Source organism: Takifugu flavidus, chromosome 11, assembly GCF_003711565.1.
Source record: "Takifugu flavidus isolate HTHZ2018 chromosome 11, ASM371156v2, whole genome shotgun sequence".
NCBI lineage: Eukaryota > Metazoa > Chordata > Actinopteri > Tetraodontiformes > Tetraodontidae > Takifugu > Takifugu flavidus.
The window spans coordinates 9,254,085-9,270,340 of record NC_079530.1 but is presented as its reverse complement, the minus strand read 5'-3'; the positions used below and the strand labels follow the sequence as shown (position 1 = coordinate 9,270,340).

General features: G+C 47.3%; 1 protein-coding gene and 1 long non-coding RNA gene across 2 annotated transcripts; one reads left to right on the top strand and one right to left on the bottom strand.

Moving 5' to 3' along the window:
- Positions 1-16,256, top strand: LOC130534014 (cullin-9). The gene is made up of 44 exons (XM_057047865.1): positions 1-156; positions 1,738-2,448; positions 2,616-2,770; positions 2,928-3,536; positions 3,614-3,755; positions 3,829-4,019; positions 4,108-4,294; positions 4,556-4,777; positions 4,900-5,098; positions 5,289-5,490; positions 5,761-5,951; positions 6,022-6,218; positions 6,980-7,137; positions 7,381-7,469; positions 7,562-7,667; positions 7,737-7,964; positions 8,053-8,143; positions 8,218-8,389; positions 8,474-8,579; positions 8,861-8,956; positions 9,029-9,204; positions 9,275-9,408; positions 9,506-9,691; positions 10,016-10,131; positions 10,202-10,384; positions 10,710-10,867; positions 10,941-11,139; positions 11,222-11,390; positions 11,622-11,767; positions 11,839-11,965; positions 12,042-12,247; positions 12,337-12,590; positions 12,803-12,920; positions 12,983-13,231; positions 13,310-13,450; positions 13,534-13,698; positions 13,837-14,000; positions 14,102-14,195; positions 14,358-14,432; positions 14,539-14,649; positions 14,735-14,852; positions 14,913-15,046; positions 15,200-15,291; positions 15,391-16,256. Exons 2-44 carry the CDS (start codon positions 1,743-1,745, stop codon positions 15,605-15,607), a joined length of 7,779 nt encoding a protein of 2,592 aa, XP_056903845.1. The 5' UTR covers positions 1-156; positions 1,738-1,742; the 3' UTR covers positions 15,608-16,256.
- Positions 10,626-11,932, bottom strand: LOC130534023 (uncharacterized). The gene is made up of 2 exons (XR_008952776.1): positions 11,805-11,932; positions 10,626-11,412 (listed from the first exon to the last, which is right to left on the bottom strand). It is a non-coding gene; the product is annotated as an uncharacterized LOC130534023 (long non-coding RNA).

Genomic DNA, 16,256 nt, shown 5'->3' with positions numbered 1-16,256 from the left:
ACTTCCCAGTCGCCGCCGCTGTCGCTGCGCATCCAGCAGTCTCGAGTTCCGGCTGATCTCAGCGGGGCTAATTTATCAAGCTGGGAAACCACAGGCTCGACCGGAAACGTAAGAAACGAAGAGTAGAGGTGAAGGGGAAAGTCTGTGACACGCAAGGTAAGTCGAACCCACCACGACAAGGAGTTTCGGGGCTTGGACCAGCCGCTTGCCTGGTCGGACGCGAGCGAATGTCTGGACAGGCCCACCGCAATTCCTCGGTACTGTCATCCCGGTCCTGGTCTGTCAGTTCGCCCCGTGATGTGCCGCGATCACACTGAGCCACCGCCACTTAAAAACCCTGACAAATAGATTGGTTGTTTTTTTAAATATAAAACTGTTAGATACTTGCGTGCATGACAGTACACGCAGCCGACCAGTGCTTATTTTAATTCAATTACTTTTGAAGCTGTTATTTGTTTATTACAACATCTCGGCATATAGTCTTATGAGGTATATGTGCACGTCTGCAGGTGGGACAGTAAAATCCCAGTTAGATATTGCATATGTCAATGTAAAGCTACGCTAATGTTTTCATTATATGTGGGTAGAAAAGTTACCACCGTATATTTGTGGAGTCTTTCACTGGAAGTTGGTATGACGTTTTCTGTGTAACCTTTCCTGTGCGGCGTGTATTTTGGTAGACACTTGAAGCCGTTCACATATTAAGGTAGGTGTTCTTGGTAAACGGTTAACTGTTGTTAAGACGATGTTAAAGTCGCATGTATTAAATTTGAGGAAAATGAACGGTCTAACAAGCGTGGATTTACGGCTCGCGTTAACCTTAGCAAATGTTAGCTTAACAATTTTCAGGTAATAAAACATCTCTATAAAACTTCACTGTCTGATAAATACAACCTATACAGTTACTTGGAATACAGTGTTAATCAATGTCGGTCTTTGTTAACCTTATATTGAGTAAGTTAAGTCCAGTTGTTGTCACCAATGTTAAGCTTCCAGTTAGCATTTTCACATATTGACCACACGCGAGTAGCTTCGAGGAAACAGAAACCGAATAATTCCTCTCACATAAATCCCCTCTGGTGATTTGAAAAGCATTATTTGGCCATTTATATGAATGAAAATGGTGTGACCCGGGGGGTACATCTACCCTGTCTCCTGGGTTAACCCCAATTAGAAATTAGCTGTCAAAATTTGGATTATAGGATTATAAATGATTACAGATTTACCGGAATCTTATTTTGTTTGTTTACCAAGTCAGGATAGTGAATTGCTATGAAAGCCAACTCAAAGCTAAGTTGACTGTAGGATAATAAAGTTTCCATGTCCTTAAAATATTGACCTTATTCAGATTCATGTGGTTTTGCAAATCATAGGTAGCTGAAAATTAATTTGTCCTTAATGCAAAAACCACTCATCCCAAAAAGGTGGATCCTTTGTGGGAGGAGAATTAAGCATTTATATATTCAGGAATATATGCCTTTATCATGTATCAATTTCTTTGTGCAAACAAAGGTTGGTGAAGTGTGCACAATCTGGCCTTTTTTTGGAATAAAAAGAAAAACTGACTGCTCTAATTCATAACAAATTGACCATGCATCAACATGAACTATTTATAACACAACTGTTTGATTAACAATCCAAATAAGCTATTTTAAATTCAACTGAATTCATGACACACTTTCAAACAAACCTCCTGCTTTTTGGAGAAGTAAATTCCTTTTCTTTCCTGTTGTCTAGCAACCATGGTGGGCGAGCGCCGCAATGGGAACCTGCTGGTCCAGCTTGGCCCAAGTTTGCAAGCTTATCCAGAGGAGCTGATCCGTCAGCGTCGCAACCAGGAGGGACAGATGGAGTATCTGATTCGCTGGTGCCTTGTTGTCATTAACGATGGCTCCCACTCAGGGGCAGGAACCAGTGAATCTGGGGTGGCGAGCAGCAGCAGCTCTGGAGTGGGTGGGTCGAACGGGTCCACATCAGGAGAGGCCAAACCTGAAAACATCCTGATGTGGATGTCAATGGAGGACGTTTATGCCAACTGCCCCACCCTGTTGGGGAAGAGGAAGACAGACACACAGCGCCCTCTGCAGCAAGATAACCAGCAGGGTGGTGTGAGGGCAGACAGGGAATCGTTGGACAGCAGTCAGGGAAACGCTGATGAGTTTCCAGCAGATGTCACGTTCGACGAGGTGGAGCTTTCGGACATGAAGGAAGATGTGAAGAATCTGGTGCAACGGGCCAGGAAGCAGATGATGAAGAAGAGCGACTTCTCTATCAGCATTACTCACACCATCCACGTGCTGAGTGCCTACGCCAGCATTGGATCTCTTGTTGGCGTCTTCAAGGAGACTGGCGCCCTCAACTTACTGATGGAGCTGCTGTGCAACAAGGAAACACAGACAAGACGCAGCGCCGGGAAGATGCTGCGAGCGCTCGCATCACACGATGCAGGTAGGCCGGAAGATTCTCTGAAGTCACATTTACTGTTAGAGTAAACTTTAAAGTGAAACGAGATGCATTAGACTCCACCGTGAGCGGCGTCCTGCCCACCACGCGTCCTACTCCTCTCTGGTGGCATCAACCCTGTCACTGACAGTTTGTCCTCCTGCCTTCTGCAGGAAGTCGGGCGTATGTGTTGCTGTCCCTCAGCCAGCAGGATGGCATAGAGCAGCACATGGACTTTGACAACCGCTTTACTCTGCTGGAGCTTTTTGCTGAAACCACGTCATCAGAGGAGCATGGCATCTCCTTCGAAGGGATCCACCTTCCCCAGGTGAGCCTTTCTGTCGTGAAATCAGTGAATGGTAAGATAAAAAACAAACAAACTGGTTGCAGAAGATGGCGGTGGTTTTGGACCACAGATGGAGGATTGTGGTGGATGTTGTGCTTTTTGACTTCTTGAAGCATCATTCTTCTTCTTTGGTGTTTAGATCCCTGGGAAGCTGCTGTTCTCTCTGGTAAAGCGTTACCTGTGTGTCACGTCTCTGATGGACAAACTCAATACAGCACCGGGCGATTCTCTCGCCGACAGACAGGACAACAGCCCTTTGCCCGCTTCATCCTCCAGTACAACCCAGCAAACAGAACAGTTTCGTCTCCAGCGCGAGTTTGATTTCACCATGGCGATGGGCAACCTGATCTCAGAACTGGTCCGTGTGATGGGCTGGGACCGGAACCGCCAAACCCCAGAAAATCCCACCTCGTGCACTGGAGGGGGCGGAGTCCGCGGGGAAGATCAGGATGAAGATGCACTCCGTCCTGTCCTCAGGTCCATTTTTCAGCCCCGTTTCTGCGCCTCCCCGATCGTCCTCATCGCTCCCTCTGTCGCAGCCGCACCCACTGTGACACCACCAAAAAAGAAGACTGGAAACTTTTACAAAACACGGGCTGACTTTGTCACCCGTTCAGCTTATGTGGAGTATATTCAGGACAACCTGAAGAGCGGTATGTCTGTACGCATGCTGGAGGACTACGAGGAGGTGAGTGCTGGAGATGAAGGAGAGTTTCGGTACAGCAATGATGGAACACCACCTGTCCAGGTAAGGGTGCGCTAACTAACGGAGGCGGTTCATCTAATTATGCATTCACGTGTAAACAGCAGATATACTCCCTTCAGGTGTACTGGAACTCGCTGTCCAGAACCTATTGGGTCCACTGGCACATGGTGGAGATACTGGGCAGCGGCAGCAGCAGTCAGGCTGATAAGGAGATGCAGGAGAACGTGCCGACCCTGATGGAGACTGTCAAACTCAGTGCAGGTCAGTTCTGACCAGCCCGTAGAGAATTGGAAACGACATATTCCTCTATCTGACTTAATTTTTCTGCCATTAGTGAGTCAAACATTCTTTTCGAAGCCACCCGGAGGTCTGTACTCGCTGCCATACCTGTCTGAGGGCCTGCAGGCAGAACCTCTGATCCTCAGCCGGGCTGAGTGGTGGGAAATCCTGTTCTTCATCAAAAAACTGGAACCCAAACAGCAGCAGGAGGTCAACGGCATCTTGCAGCATAACCTGGACGAGCAGGTTAGTAGACTAAAGGGAAAAACTGGGATTTTTTTGTGTGAGAATCATGATTCCTGGAGAACACTGATCATTATGGTCTATTCCACAGGAAGCGGAGCTAGATGACTCATCTCTGATTGGTCTTTCTGTTCCGGGAGATGTTGCAAAAAAGCTGCTTCACTACCTGAAGCAGAAGCTGCCGTCTTCATGCCTGAGCGACCTGCTGTGCTCACATGCATTTAGCAAACATTACCTTCGGAGAGGAGGAGGAAGCCTGGAGGACGAAGAGCTGCTGGGTGAGTGGTTAACTGAAGTCAGGAGAATATCAACACTGAGGACTGACATTTATTTCTGTGGCATCCTTTGGAGCCATCTTTTTGTTGTTGTGATCAGAAGGTAGAGCAGTAATATCCCAGGCCAGACAGACACCTGTATGATTTTCAGAATTCACCTGTAAATTGTGCCGTTTCTGCCCTTGATGTGATGTTTTTGTAGATAAATGCATCGTGTTACGGTAGCTTGTTACTGGTGAGCTTGACTCTGGTTTGTTCCCCCAGCTGAGAACTCTCTGGGTTCTTCTGGACTGGGAGCAGGAGGACAGAACTCCACCTCTTCGTTATCAACCGTAGCCTCCTCATCCTCAGGGTTGGGATCTGTCTCCAAAAAAGTAAGAAAGGAACCTCCTCATGACTCTTCCAGCAGCAACCAAGAAGTGGAGAATGAGCTCCTATCAGAAGATGACGGCAAATTCCTCGAAGACCTGGAAGACAAGATGAAAGGTGAGCATCCTAAGGGGGGCTCTATTGCTTCAGATTCCACTCAGTTACACTTACTCTCTACTTAATTATTGGGTGGATAATAAAGTCAGTGTGTCAAAGCTTTTCCGTGACAATTTCTGCAGTGTTCAATAATCCACGGATCCAGGGGAAGAAGACAATCCTTGAGAAGCTGGGGGAGGTGGTGGAGGTATTGAAGAAAGAGACGTGGGCTACAGACCAGGACATGCAGCTGGTGACGATCCACTTCATGACCAGGCTGCTGAAGGAAAAAGGGGCACAGGAGAAGAACTCAATGAGGAATGACTCTGCCCAGACAGTCCGGTGAGTCTTATAGGTTTCAAATTCCAACGCTTCCTTTGAATAACCCATAAAATGACATTAGCAGCCTGTCCCAGGTCTTCTTATAATTCACAGTCCTCCTTCTGTATGCTACTGTCTCTGCCTACAATGTGTTGATTCTCTTAATAGTAGACCTGAGGGGGGTGTATGCTAACTCATTCTTGTCTGACAGGGATAAGATGCTGAAGCTTTTAGTGGATCTCCTTAGTTCCTCCTCCAAAGACCTTGTGATCAGCACACTGAGGCTCACCCACCTTCTCATGCTTAAGTACGATTGGAGGGTTTCCTTCGCCACTGAAGGTGGGGTCAAATCCATCCTGTCCTGCATGCAAGAGTTTTCCTCTGTAACTCAGGTCCAGCAACTGGCACTCGCGGTGAGCGACATCCACCATGACGTTCATGTATTTTGTCTCACATTCACACAAAAAACCTTGTTTTGCATTTCCTGTTCTGCATGATAATTAATTGTATCCTAATTTCTTGGAGTTCATGTGGCAGTACTTGCATTTCTCCGAGTTAACATTCTGACTTTTGTCATCAATGTATTGTGTTTACATATACAACTACTAAATACTCAATACAAAATGACGTTGATAATGTTGTTTGGCCTAATCAGATAATGTGCTGATGTTCCTTCCTGTCAGGCCATGAAGGTGATCACCGGCGCCAGTAAATACGACTTTCGGAGTATCGGCAGCAGCCTCCCGCTCTCTGAGTCTGGAACTCAGATGATGCTAGAGATCTTTGCCAGCATCGGTTCTGCAACGCCTGAAGGCTCCGCTGGTTTGCTGGCTGCCATCCCTGCTGCCGTTGACCTGATGTTGAAGACCAAAGGGTGAGCTAGCGCTGCTGTGGCTTTGACTCGCTTTTGTGCTGAGCTGATAGTAACTGTTGGTGTGTTTCAGCTGCATGTTGTCGGTGCGAAATGGCCTTCTCCTGATCATCATGCTCATCTCCAATCACAAGAGTCTTGCTGAACAGCTGGTGGCTGCTGATGTTATTTCCATCCTTAAGAAGTGTTTGACTCTGTCCAGAGCTGAGTCCATGCTCGCCATCATCGCCCTCAACCACATTTCCATGGTGCACAAGCTGGAAAGCAAAGGTACGTTCCATATTCTTGGTCATTTACAGCTGTGCTATCACATTTAGACCATCACCATGGCTGAGATAGGAGCCACACTGCAGATCACGGTGGAATTGGGATCAGGGATTTAATGCAGAACTCAGGTTTTATTCATCATGATTAACAATTAAAGTAGTCATTTGTAACCTTGTGGCAAAAGCTGGTACCACAATCACAATTAAAACACTGCAGAGCACACACACGCATTAAAATATTCAAACTGAGGTAGTAGAGGCTTTGTGTTTTTATGGTAAGTTGGTGTGAGGCAGTGTTATTTTGATTTATGTAACATCGTTTTTAAACGCTTTGCTGGAAGTAGAATGGAAGTACAGTCTTGCACTGAGCCAATTGGTTGAAACGTTTGAGGCTTGCCTGTGACTGAATCCCAAAACTAGTTGTGCTTAATATTGTGCCCCAAACCCTTGTCATTGGCCTAGACCTATGTTCGTATCATCTAGTCACAAAAAACACAGAAACTTGCAGAAAAAGAGGAAAAAGTAAATTGTGATGAAAATACATTGAAATAATTTTTGGCTTTGAAACAAGAACATTATAGCTGGACTACTATTTCTGGTGATGTAAGTATTTGAACTTAACATGATTCCCCAATATCTGTTGATATTTTAGGGCCATTTTTTGTATTAATTTAAATAAATGTCTTACAATTAGCTCCTTTTAATTGTAAGTCAACTGGCATCTCATTGTCATTATTCTGGATTTTGTGTGTGTGTGTATGTCAGTGAGTGAAGACTGTCAGGAGCAACTGGACTTCAAGGACATGAAGCTCCAGATGTTACTGGTCAGTTTAAAAGAGCTGACGGCAACAAAGGAGGTGATCCAGACGCTGGAACAGCTGCTGTGTGAGGAGTCATCTCAGCTGCAGGAGGAGCGCCGCCAGGTGAGTAGTTACGGGGATCCAAATGACGAATTTATTTTCCATTTAATATTAAACTTACTATACAAACTAATTAGCTTATAAACATGATTTTTCAAAAGATTGATCAAAAATTATGAGGGAAGAGACTTGACTCCAAAAGAAAATGTAAAAAAAAAAAAAAAATCTCTATGCAGTTTTTTTTGAGGTAATTACGTTGGGGTCTTAAAAAGTAAATATTGGTTACTGGTTGTTTGGTTTGACCAGGTGACTCACAGCCGTGACACATACCAGGATCTGATACGTCTGATGGAGCAGCACCGAACCGAGCGGGCCATTCAGCTTTCCATCCTCAGGTGTCGACCGCTGGTCTTTGTCATGATGTTGATGATGGAAGTAATGACATAACTGTGCTTATGTTTTCCTGGATGGCTTCTTGTCTCCACAGGATCCTCAACAAGTTCTTGGACAACTTTGAGGAGGATGAGCTGCCGTGGCACGAGAGCATCGAGCCCTGTCTCTCCTCCATGACAGCATTCATTAGTGACAGAGAAGTACGTAGAGAGCTAGGCGGAGAGGACTTGCCTCCAGCACGACGCTCCTTATGGTCTTCTTGATTGCAGGTGCTGCAGCAGTTCATCCACTTCCTCTATCGACTGGCATCTCTGAACAAAGATTACGCGGTGGTGATGTGTCGTGTGGGGACGAAGGAGGCTTTGGTGAAAGCTTTGGACAAGCACAGCACCAACCTGCTGCTGGTCACTGAGCTTCGTGACATCATCAGCGACTGTGAGAAGTACGCCAGCCTCTACAAGAAGATGACCACCAGTGTTCTTGCTGGCTGCATTCAGGTACACTGTTGAAGATGTTTCCCTTGCATCGCTTGATAGGATCATTGCATTCACATAAATGACCTTATTTCTTCCTGCTTCCTGTCAGATGGTGCTGGGTCAGATTGAGGAACATCGTCGCAGCCATCAGCCTATCAACATCCCCTTTTTTGATGTGTTCCTCCGGAACTTGTGCCAAGGTATGGATTCATCCCACTTTTACTAATCTGTTCCTCACTCGCTTTAAAATTCCTTGAACTGGCCTTGTTTTCAGGCTCCAGTGTGGAGCTGACGGAGGATAAGTGCTGGGAGAAGGTGGACGTCTCGTCCAATCATCATCGAGCTAACAAACTTACTGACAAAAACCCTAAAACATACTGGGAATCCAACGGCTGCACTGGCTCGCATTTCATCAATATTTACATGCACAAAGGAGTTATCATCAGGTAGGAAGGAGGTACCAAGCTGATAATACAAACTGCAGTCCAGCTTCAGTGACTGTGTGCACACCTGTGTGTTTACTTGTATAGACAACTTGCCATCCTGGTGGCCAGTGAGGACTCGAGCTACATGCCAGCCCGGATTCTGGTTCTGGGAGGAGATGACCCCAGCAACATAAACACTGAGCTGAACACAGTGAGTCCTCCATTCCTCCAAAGCACCAGGGAGCGTCGCAATCACAGATGAAATATGAAAAGAGGGACTGATGTCATTTTTTTGTTTTCTTGAAACGAATTTTTAGTAACTGAGATATATTAACGATAGCGGATTTTTTCTGTTCAAAAATAATTCCTTTTTTGCTCAAAAGAGTGTGAATACTGCACATAATATTGGCAGCAGTCGGTGTCAGAACTCCCACCTGTTATTATCGACATCAGCCGTGGTCCAGTCATCGGGGTGTTTGCGTGTGTGTGCAGGTGAACGTGAGTCCAACATCCTATCGGGTGGTTCTTCTGGAGAACATGACAAGATTCTGGTCCATTATCCAGATCAGGGTCAAGAGATGTCAGCAGGTCAGACAGTCACATCCTGCTTCCAATGATGTTTTCTGCTTCTGACCTACCAACCGTCTCCTCTCTCAACAGGGTGGTATTGACACTCGGGTACATGGTTTTGAAGTTTTGGGTCCAAAACCAACCTTCTGGCCTGTGTTCAAGGAGCAGCTGTGCTGTCGAACCTATCTCTTTTACAGTACCAAAGCTCATACCTGGTGCCAGGAAGTGATGGAAGACAAGACGCAGCTCCTGCAGCTGTTCAACAAGTATGTATTACTGCAATGCCACTGTATAGCACTGCAGCCCCTCCATAAATGTGTGTTTGTGTGTTTTCAGACTTAACAGCGCTCTGAGACATGAGCAGATGTTTGCTGTTCGGTTTTTGCCAGATGTAGAGGCAGCTGAAGCTCTCGGGCGCACGTGCTGGGAGGCTCTGATCACTCCCATCGTTCACAGCATCACATTGTCAGGCACGTACCTACATTCACTCTATCTACACTCACTCCTCTCTCTCTTTCTCTCATGTCATCTCTCAAATATGTGCTCTCTTTCTTTCTCTGTGTGCAGAATCTTCAGCATGCAGCCCTCTGTCCTGGCTGCTCAGCGAGTACTTGGATAATTCGGAGTCACCGCGCCGCTGCAAAAGTCGGGCGGCCATTTTTAATTCACGAGTGAGGCGACTCACGCACTTGCTTGTCCATGTGGACACAAGTCAGATGAATGAAGAGGAGCTAAAACCACCCACCAAATCAAGTGAGTTTCATCTTCATCCATTTGTGGTCCAAGATCCAACAGGAAATTATGTCACACCATAGACTATCAAAGAACAATATTCAGTCTCCTCCAATTGTATTTGCAAAGGAGACAATAACTAAATGAGAAATATTTGGATTAGTCAACTAGAGATATTGGCTCTCACACACGCACACGTACATGTGAGTTCACTCTGATAAGCAGAAACTAACCAACTCCCTGAAATGGGTGTGGTTTTGAGGTTTTGCCAGCTGTAGCAGGGTGTTGACTGCTGGCTTCTTGGGTTGACCTTAATCTTTTAATATTTCTGTTACGTGGTTTCAGATGGAAAAGAATCTAAAAACGCCGCCTCCCCATCTTCTTCGTTGACCAAACCCAGAGGGAAGAGCAGCAGTATTGCAGGCATCGCCCTCTGCTGGCAGGGAGTGGTACAGTGGCAGGTACGAGCCAGATCTCTCAAATTAAACATCCCTTTTTTTAATTGACAGACCGATAACCTTGTCCTCACAGGTGAAAAAGTTTCTGGAGTTGAGCTGTAATCTGCCAGATTTTGTGGAGCATTACCGGAGTCTTTACATGCGGCTGAAGAATGCCATGGAGGAGCTGTTTGGGCAGCAGACTGCCTTCGTCCTGGCCTTGAGACGAGGCTTCTCTGCTGCTCTGCTGCAGTTGTCCATCCTCCAAGCCATGCACGTGAGTCCTGATGGAAGAGCTGCAATGTTTAACTTTCAGCTTCAAAATAACTCATTGGTACTAATGTTGACAGCATAACCAGTAATGATCCTTACAATATGCAACTATTACAGTATCAATAAGACTAGATGTTGTATTTATGTGATTACACAATGAAACTTAATAAAAAGTAAAATAAATTTGCAGAACAAGATTATGTTGTGTAATCTCCTTAGAGCTAGGTAAAAATATCAGCCATCAATAGAAAAAAATGGCACCAAATTGGGTCTGTTTATTCTAAATTCTGTTATATAAGAGCTCTGGTTGTGTGACTTCCCTCCTGCAGGTGAGTGAGCGTTTTGCTCAGTACATTGATCAGATCATTCAGTCCAGCGGGATGGCATGTGGCAACATGGCGGCTCTGGATCGGTTGCAGCAGTTCTTGGAGCCAATGTTGTTGCTCTCAGGCTTGGAGCTTGCCAACACCTTCGAACACTTCTACAGGTGTGAACCCGCTGCAGCTGCACTGACGGCAGGCTGAAGCAGTTCCTGACACCGTCTCCCTCTGTCTTTGCAGGTATTACCTGGGTGACCGGCTGCTGGCTCAGGCAAACGTGTGGCTGGAGACTACTGTTGTGGATCAGATTGGCAGTTGCTTCCCAAGTCGATTCCCTCAGCAGATGTTAAAGAACTTGAGCGAGTCTGCTGACCTGCGGCAGGAGTTCCACCTGTACCGCTTGCAGCAGCTGGACCGTCGACTACAAGAGCAAGACCAGGTCAGTAACATTGACCTGGATGGATTTCCTTCTTTTTTGTCATCAGAGAAAAACAGGAAGTTTATGTGTAAATTCACGGTAGATGATGGAGGACTGGGTGGAGTCAGAGGAGGAGGCTGAAGTCCAGGTTCTGGTGGTGTCGCCGCGCTACTGGGCCGTCTCTGCATTGTGTTACCTTGATGAACCTGCCAAATATTTTCCTGCCGAACTTTGCTCTTACCTGAACCAGTTTACTCAGTTCTACAGCCACAGTAAGTCGTCACAATGCCTCCTCTGCATCAAATAAAACAAGTTCAGCTGATGAGTTCTAACTATAAATCTTTAACGATGGTCACCGTTCCACTAGCAGCCGATGTTTTTGTGTCATGAACATAACAAAAATCACAATTAAAGGCGAGAAAGTACAACAACATTAAAGCCCAAAAGCAGCATGTTAGAAAAAAAGACGAGACCGAAGCCCGTCTCCTGTGTGTCTCTCTCAGGTCAGTACATGTACAGCCTGAGTCACTCAAAGCCTCGGCGACTGCAGTGGACGTGGCTCGGTCACGCAGAACTACAGTTTGGGCGTTCTACACTCCACGTCTCCACACTGCAGATGTTCATCCTGCTACAGTTCAACAAGCACCAGGTCTCACTCGCTCACACACATGCGCACACACACTTACGTGTTCACTGAGACTTGATTCTCTCTGTTCCCAGGAGGTTCGTGTTGACTCTCTACTGGAGGAGACCGGTCTGTCATCTGCCATGTTGCTCCACGCTCTGCAACTTCTGGTCGACAAGGGTGGGCCGCTGACGTGTAGCCGTCCTGATGATCCGACCCAGGGTCCGTCATTGCCACCACGGCGCCGTCTTTCCTCGTCACCATCATCGTCCTCACTGCTGCCTCTGTCTGTCCTCAGGGGTACTGAAGCTCAGTCAGCAGGTGGTTCCTGACTCAGCAGACGGTGTCCCTGCATGTGTCTCACTACTGCCCAAGCAGACGTACCTGAACGTGAATGAAGATGCTGCCGGCACCCTTGAAAGGAAGAGGAACTACATTTACTGTCTGATTGTTCACATCCTGAAGCGTGAGAAAGAGATGCACATCGACAACTTGGTCTTCAAGGTGAGACTCTAGACTCACCCTTCAAATGCCACCATTGGGCAGATAAAGCAGAGACCAGATTTTGAGCTGTCGTTATGGTTCCCCTCCAGGTCATGGAGTCATGTCAGAAACAGGACAGGGTTCCTTCTGTTGGGGGAGGCCGTTTTAGCTGCGCTACCAGTGACGTACTGTCATGCATCATGCACGTCATCTGTCGCGGCTGCGCGCGGCGTAATGACGAAAACCCCCACATCGTGGAGTTCCTGCCCGAGGACCCACCTACCCCACAGAAAGGCCAGGCCCAGTTCTCCTTCAGCCGTGCTGAGCTCAAGAAGGACTCCGCCCACAGTGTGGCTGACATCAGGTGTGAGCATGAACTCTGACCCCTCACTTTACATAGAGGGCTTCATCCTTGTCTTTATCACGCTTCTGTAGAAGACAATGACTGTAAATATGAAATCGATCCATGAATCAGTGATGTGAAAGTTCAAACCCATCAAACATCACACAGAAGAAAAGCACTTTTTATCACTTTTTTGAACGCCCTGCCACATAACTTGTCTAATTTCTCTCCAGCGTGATGTTTAATCCACAGCAGTCTGAAGATGGTGTTCTGGATGCGGTTCTGATGTCAATGGGCCGAACGATGACTCAGGAGGACGTCCGTCAGCTCATGCAGAGGACTGTCCAGCAGGTCAGACCGTCTTGTTAATAAAGTTTGATTGACTGCATCACAGATGTGTTCTGATTGGTCAGGTGTCAGACACGCTCAGTCTGGACCAGGATTGGGCGGAGCATCTTCTGATCCACTGTAAGTGGAACACGGACCTGCTGGTGCAGCGATACACAGATGATTCTGAAAGCCTCATCATGGCTGCTGGCCTGAAGTTCCGGAATCCTCAACCTTCATCGAGCCCCACTTTAACCTGCCCCGTGTGCCTGAGCCACCGGAACCCTGTCTCAGAGCCGGTCCAGTCGTTGATCTGCATGCACTACTGCTGCCGGGTCAGAACCAAACTCACTGGGATGGAGTGCGTCTTTGTTTATTGACGTGGTTCTGACACAGTTCTGTTCGTGTTGCAGCTATGCTGGCAGGAGTACCTGACGTCCAGGATCGAGCAGAACCTGGTCATGAACTGTAACTGTCCAATCACCGACTGCCAGGCTCAGCCCACCTCGCGGTTCTTCCTTGAAATCCTCACCGACAAGGACACCATCGCCAAGGTAATGCCGCCTCCCTGTTGCCACGACAACCACAGCTCACAGACGTCGTTTTGATGAGGCCCTGTGTTCGACTCTCTCCTCAGTACGAGAACGCGTTGCTAAGAGGCTACGTGGAGTGTTGCTCCAACCTGACGTGGTGCACCAACCCTCAGGGTTGCGACCAGATCCTCTGCAAGGAGAACATGAGCAGCATGGGGACCTGCTCCAAGTGTGGCTGGTCCTCCTGCTTCAGCTGCAACTTCCCCGAGGTCTCACAAACACACACACTCCTATTTCTCATGTTTGTCCAAATATCCACAGATAAACAACCCCACCTTCACCCGTGAAGCACGTGGGCGAGTTTCTCTTCATCTGTTGGGAATCCTGAGGCATTTCTTAATTTTTAGGCTCATTACCCAGCGAGCTGCAGCCACATGTCCCAGTGGATGGATGACGGAGGTTACTATGAAGGGATGACGATGGAGGCTCAGAGCAAACACCTTGCCAAACTCATCTCCAAACGCTGCCCCAGCTGTCAAGCCCAGATCGAGAAGAATGAAGGCTGTCTGCAGTATGTCCCCCCAATGACATCATAACCTTCTTTTTCCCCATTTTCTGCTGGTGGATGATGATGATGATGATGGTGGTTATGATGATGATCTCTCTCCACAGTATGACCTGTGCCAAGTGTAACCACGGTTTCTGCTGGCGCTGTTTGAAACCATGGAAACCCACACACAAGGATTACTACAACTGCTCTGCAATGGTTTGTTCTCACGCATCATCCAGCCACAGTGCACGACACTGTCCAGGTGTTTCCACACCTGCAGCTTTATACCTGGTTAAAATGAAGATGATTTCATATCGATAAGTCCTGAGAATGTATCGCCGGGCTGATTGTGTCACTTGCTGTCTGCTGTTGTTGCAGGTGAGTAAAGCTGCACGTCAGGAAAAGAAGTTCCAGGATTATAATTCCAGATGCACCTTCCACCACCAGGCCAAGGTACACTTGGGTCTCACTTTGTGACGTCTGTCCTTTGTTGCTTGTCCAGCTGCGGAGGGATATGTGGCTTTCAGGGACAGTTGGTCATTTCTGTTCTTACCTTCAGGATTTTGCGAACAACCTGGAAAATAAAGTTTCATCCATCAATGAGGCGCTGCAGATGAAGTCTTTGACGTTCGTCATCGACGCCTGTAAAGCTCTCATTCGGGCTCGCAAGGTACCTCCTTTGTGGCGATTCTGGTGATGACGTCACAATTGTGGTTTTCCATTGGGTTACCTGGGCCCTGCGTTGCTGTCTGCAGGTGCTGGCCTACTCCTGTGTCTACACCTATTACAACCAGGAGACGGAGAAGATGGATGTGATAGAGCAGCAGACGGAGGCTCTGGACCAGCACACCAACACTCTGCAGATCCTGCTGGGTAAGGTCCACCTTAAAGGGTGAAGGTGAAGGTGATGCTGACCGCCTGTGTTCTCCTCAGAGGAGACTCTGCTGCAGTGCACTGACCTGGCCTCCTGCATCCGTCTACTGAAAAAAGAACACCTCAACACCGGACTGGAACTGATCCGACGCATCCAAGAGCGTCTGATGGCCATCTTGGAGCACTCCACCCGGGTAAAACCAGTGTGAAGCCATTCCGGTCTGGTGAAGGACTTGTGATTAAATACGTCCCGTAGACAACGAGCACAAGTCATCCACACCTGTGTATGATGCGACACCAGTTTACATTAAAAATCAAGTTTTATTTTGAGTTTTACCTCCACGCAGGACTTCCGGGTTGGTTACCAGTTAAAGAACAGCCAGGACACAGAACTGACCGAGGCGTCCAACCTGTCCAACCACACAGACGGAAACACGGCGTGAGTTCATGAGCGACGGCTCCACGCCGCTGACGTTGCTCCGCTGTCAGCAGAACTTCAATTAAGACACACACTTTTTTTTTTTTGCCTGCGTCTCAGGTCAAAAGGGGAGACGGCATCAGACTCTGGAGAATCGGACAATAACAACAACGCTGGCGAGGACGCCGACGAGGAGGCAGCGGACGACGACGACGAGTACGACGAAGAGTATGTTCCCGAGTGGCACGAGGACTACGATGAGGACGACATAGATGAGGACGACTTCTTCTCTGATGAATCTGAGAACCTGGAGAGAGATTTCAGCCCCTTTGACTGAACCAGCATGACCCCCTCCTCCCCCAAACCAAACACACCCGCTTACTGTTTGTGCCACCATGTTAGGAAAGTGAAGAAGAGGGTCACAGAAACACCCCAAACTCTTCTATGTTTAAGCACCGACAGGAATTATAAATCAAATTAGGAAAGGAAAAGAACAAATCATTGTTCCTGTGACCTTTTGTCATCTGACCAGTTCAAACCAGAGAAACCAGTTTGAGCCCACTTGTGATTTTACACAGCCAAACATTTGTTTCCACTGTTGCTTTTTATTTTTTCCTGCAAAGCAGAGAAGAGGGGGTAACGACCCAGAGGGTGTCCCGTCACTATATGACAGTTTCTTTGTGTTGCTGCACTTTTGCCTTGCGCTGTTGATGGTGGAGGCTGCCTTCCTTTCAGTTTAGGGGGATTTCCCGTGTTCAGATCCAGCCGTTCCGTTACGTTTGGAGAGTCTGCGGATGCTCCGACGGCCTCCGAAAAGTATTTTTGCAATAACTGTTGGCCGACCGCGACGTCTGGTACGGCATTCTTCTCCGGTTCTGATGTATTCTTGCTGTAATTTTCAGAGATCTTATATTCATATTATCAACGCTTACTCTGTTAATTTGCACATTCACAGAATAAATAAAAGCTTTTCCTGCTAGGCTGAA

Excerpts from the sequence above, each read along its gene's own strand:
- LOC130534014 (XM_057047865.1), top strand. The coding sequence starts at position 1,743 with ATGGTGGGCGAGCGCCGCAATGGGAACCTGCTGGTCCAGCTTGGCCCA. Across the intron at positions 14,853-14,912 it reads CACTCTGCAGATCCTGCTGG|AGGAGACTCTGCTGCAGTGC; the intron begins GTAAGGTCCACC and ends TGTTCTCCTCAG. Across the intron at positions 15,292-15,390 it reads CACACAGACGGAAACACGGC|GTCAAAAGGGGAGACGGCAT; the intron begins GTGAGTTCATGA and ends CCTGCGTCTCAG.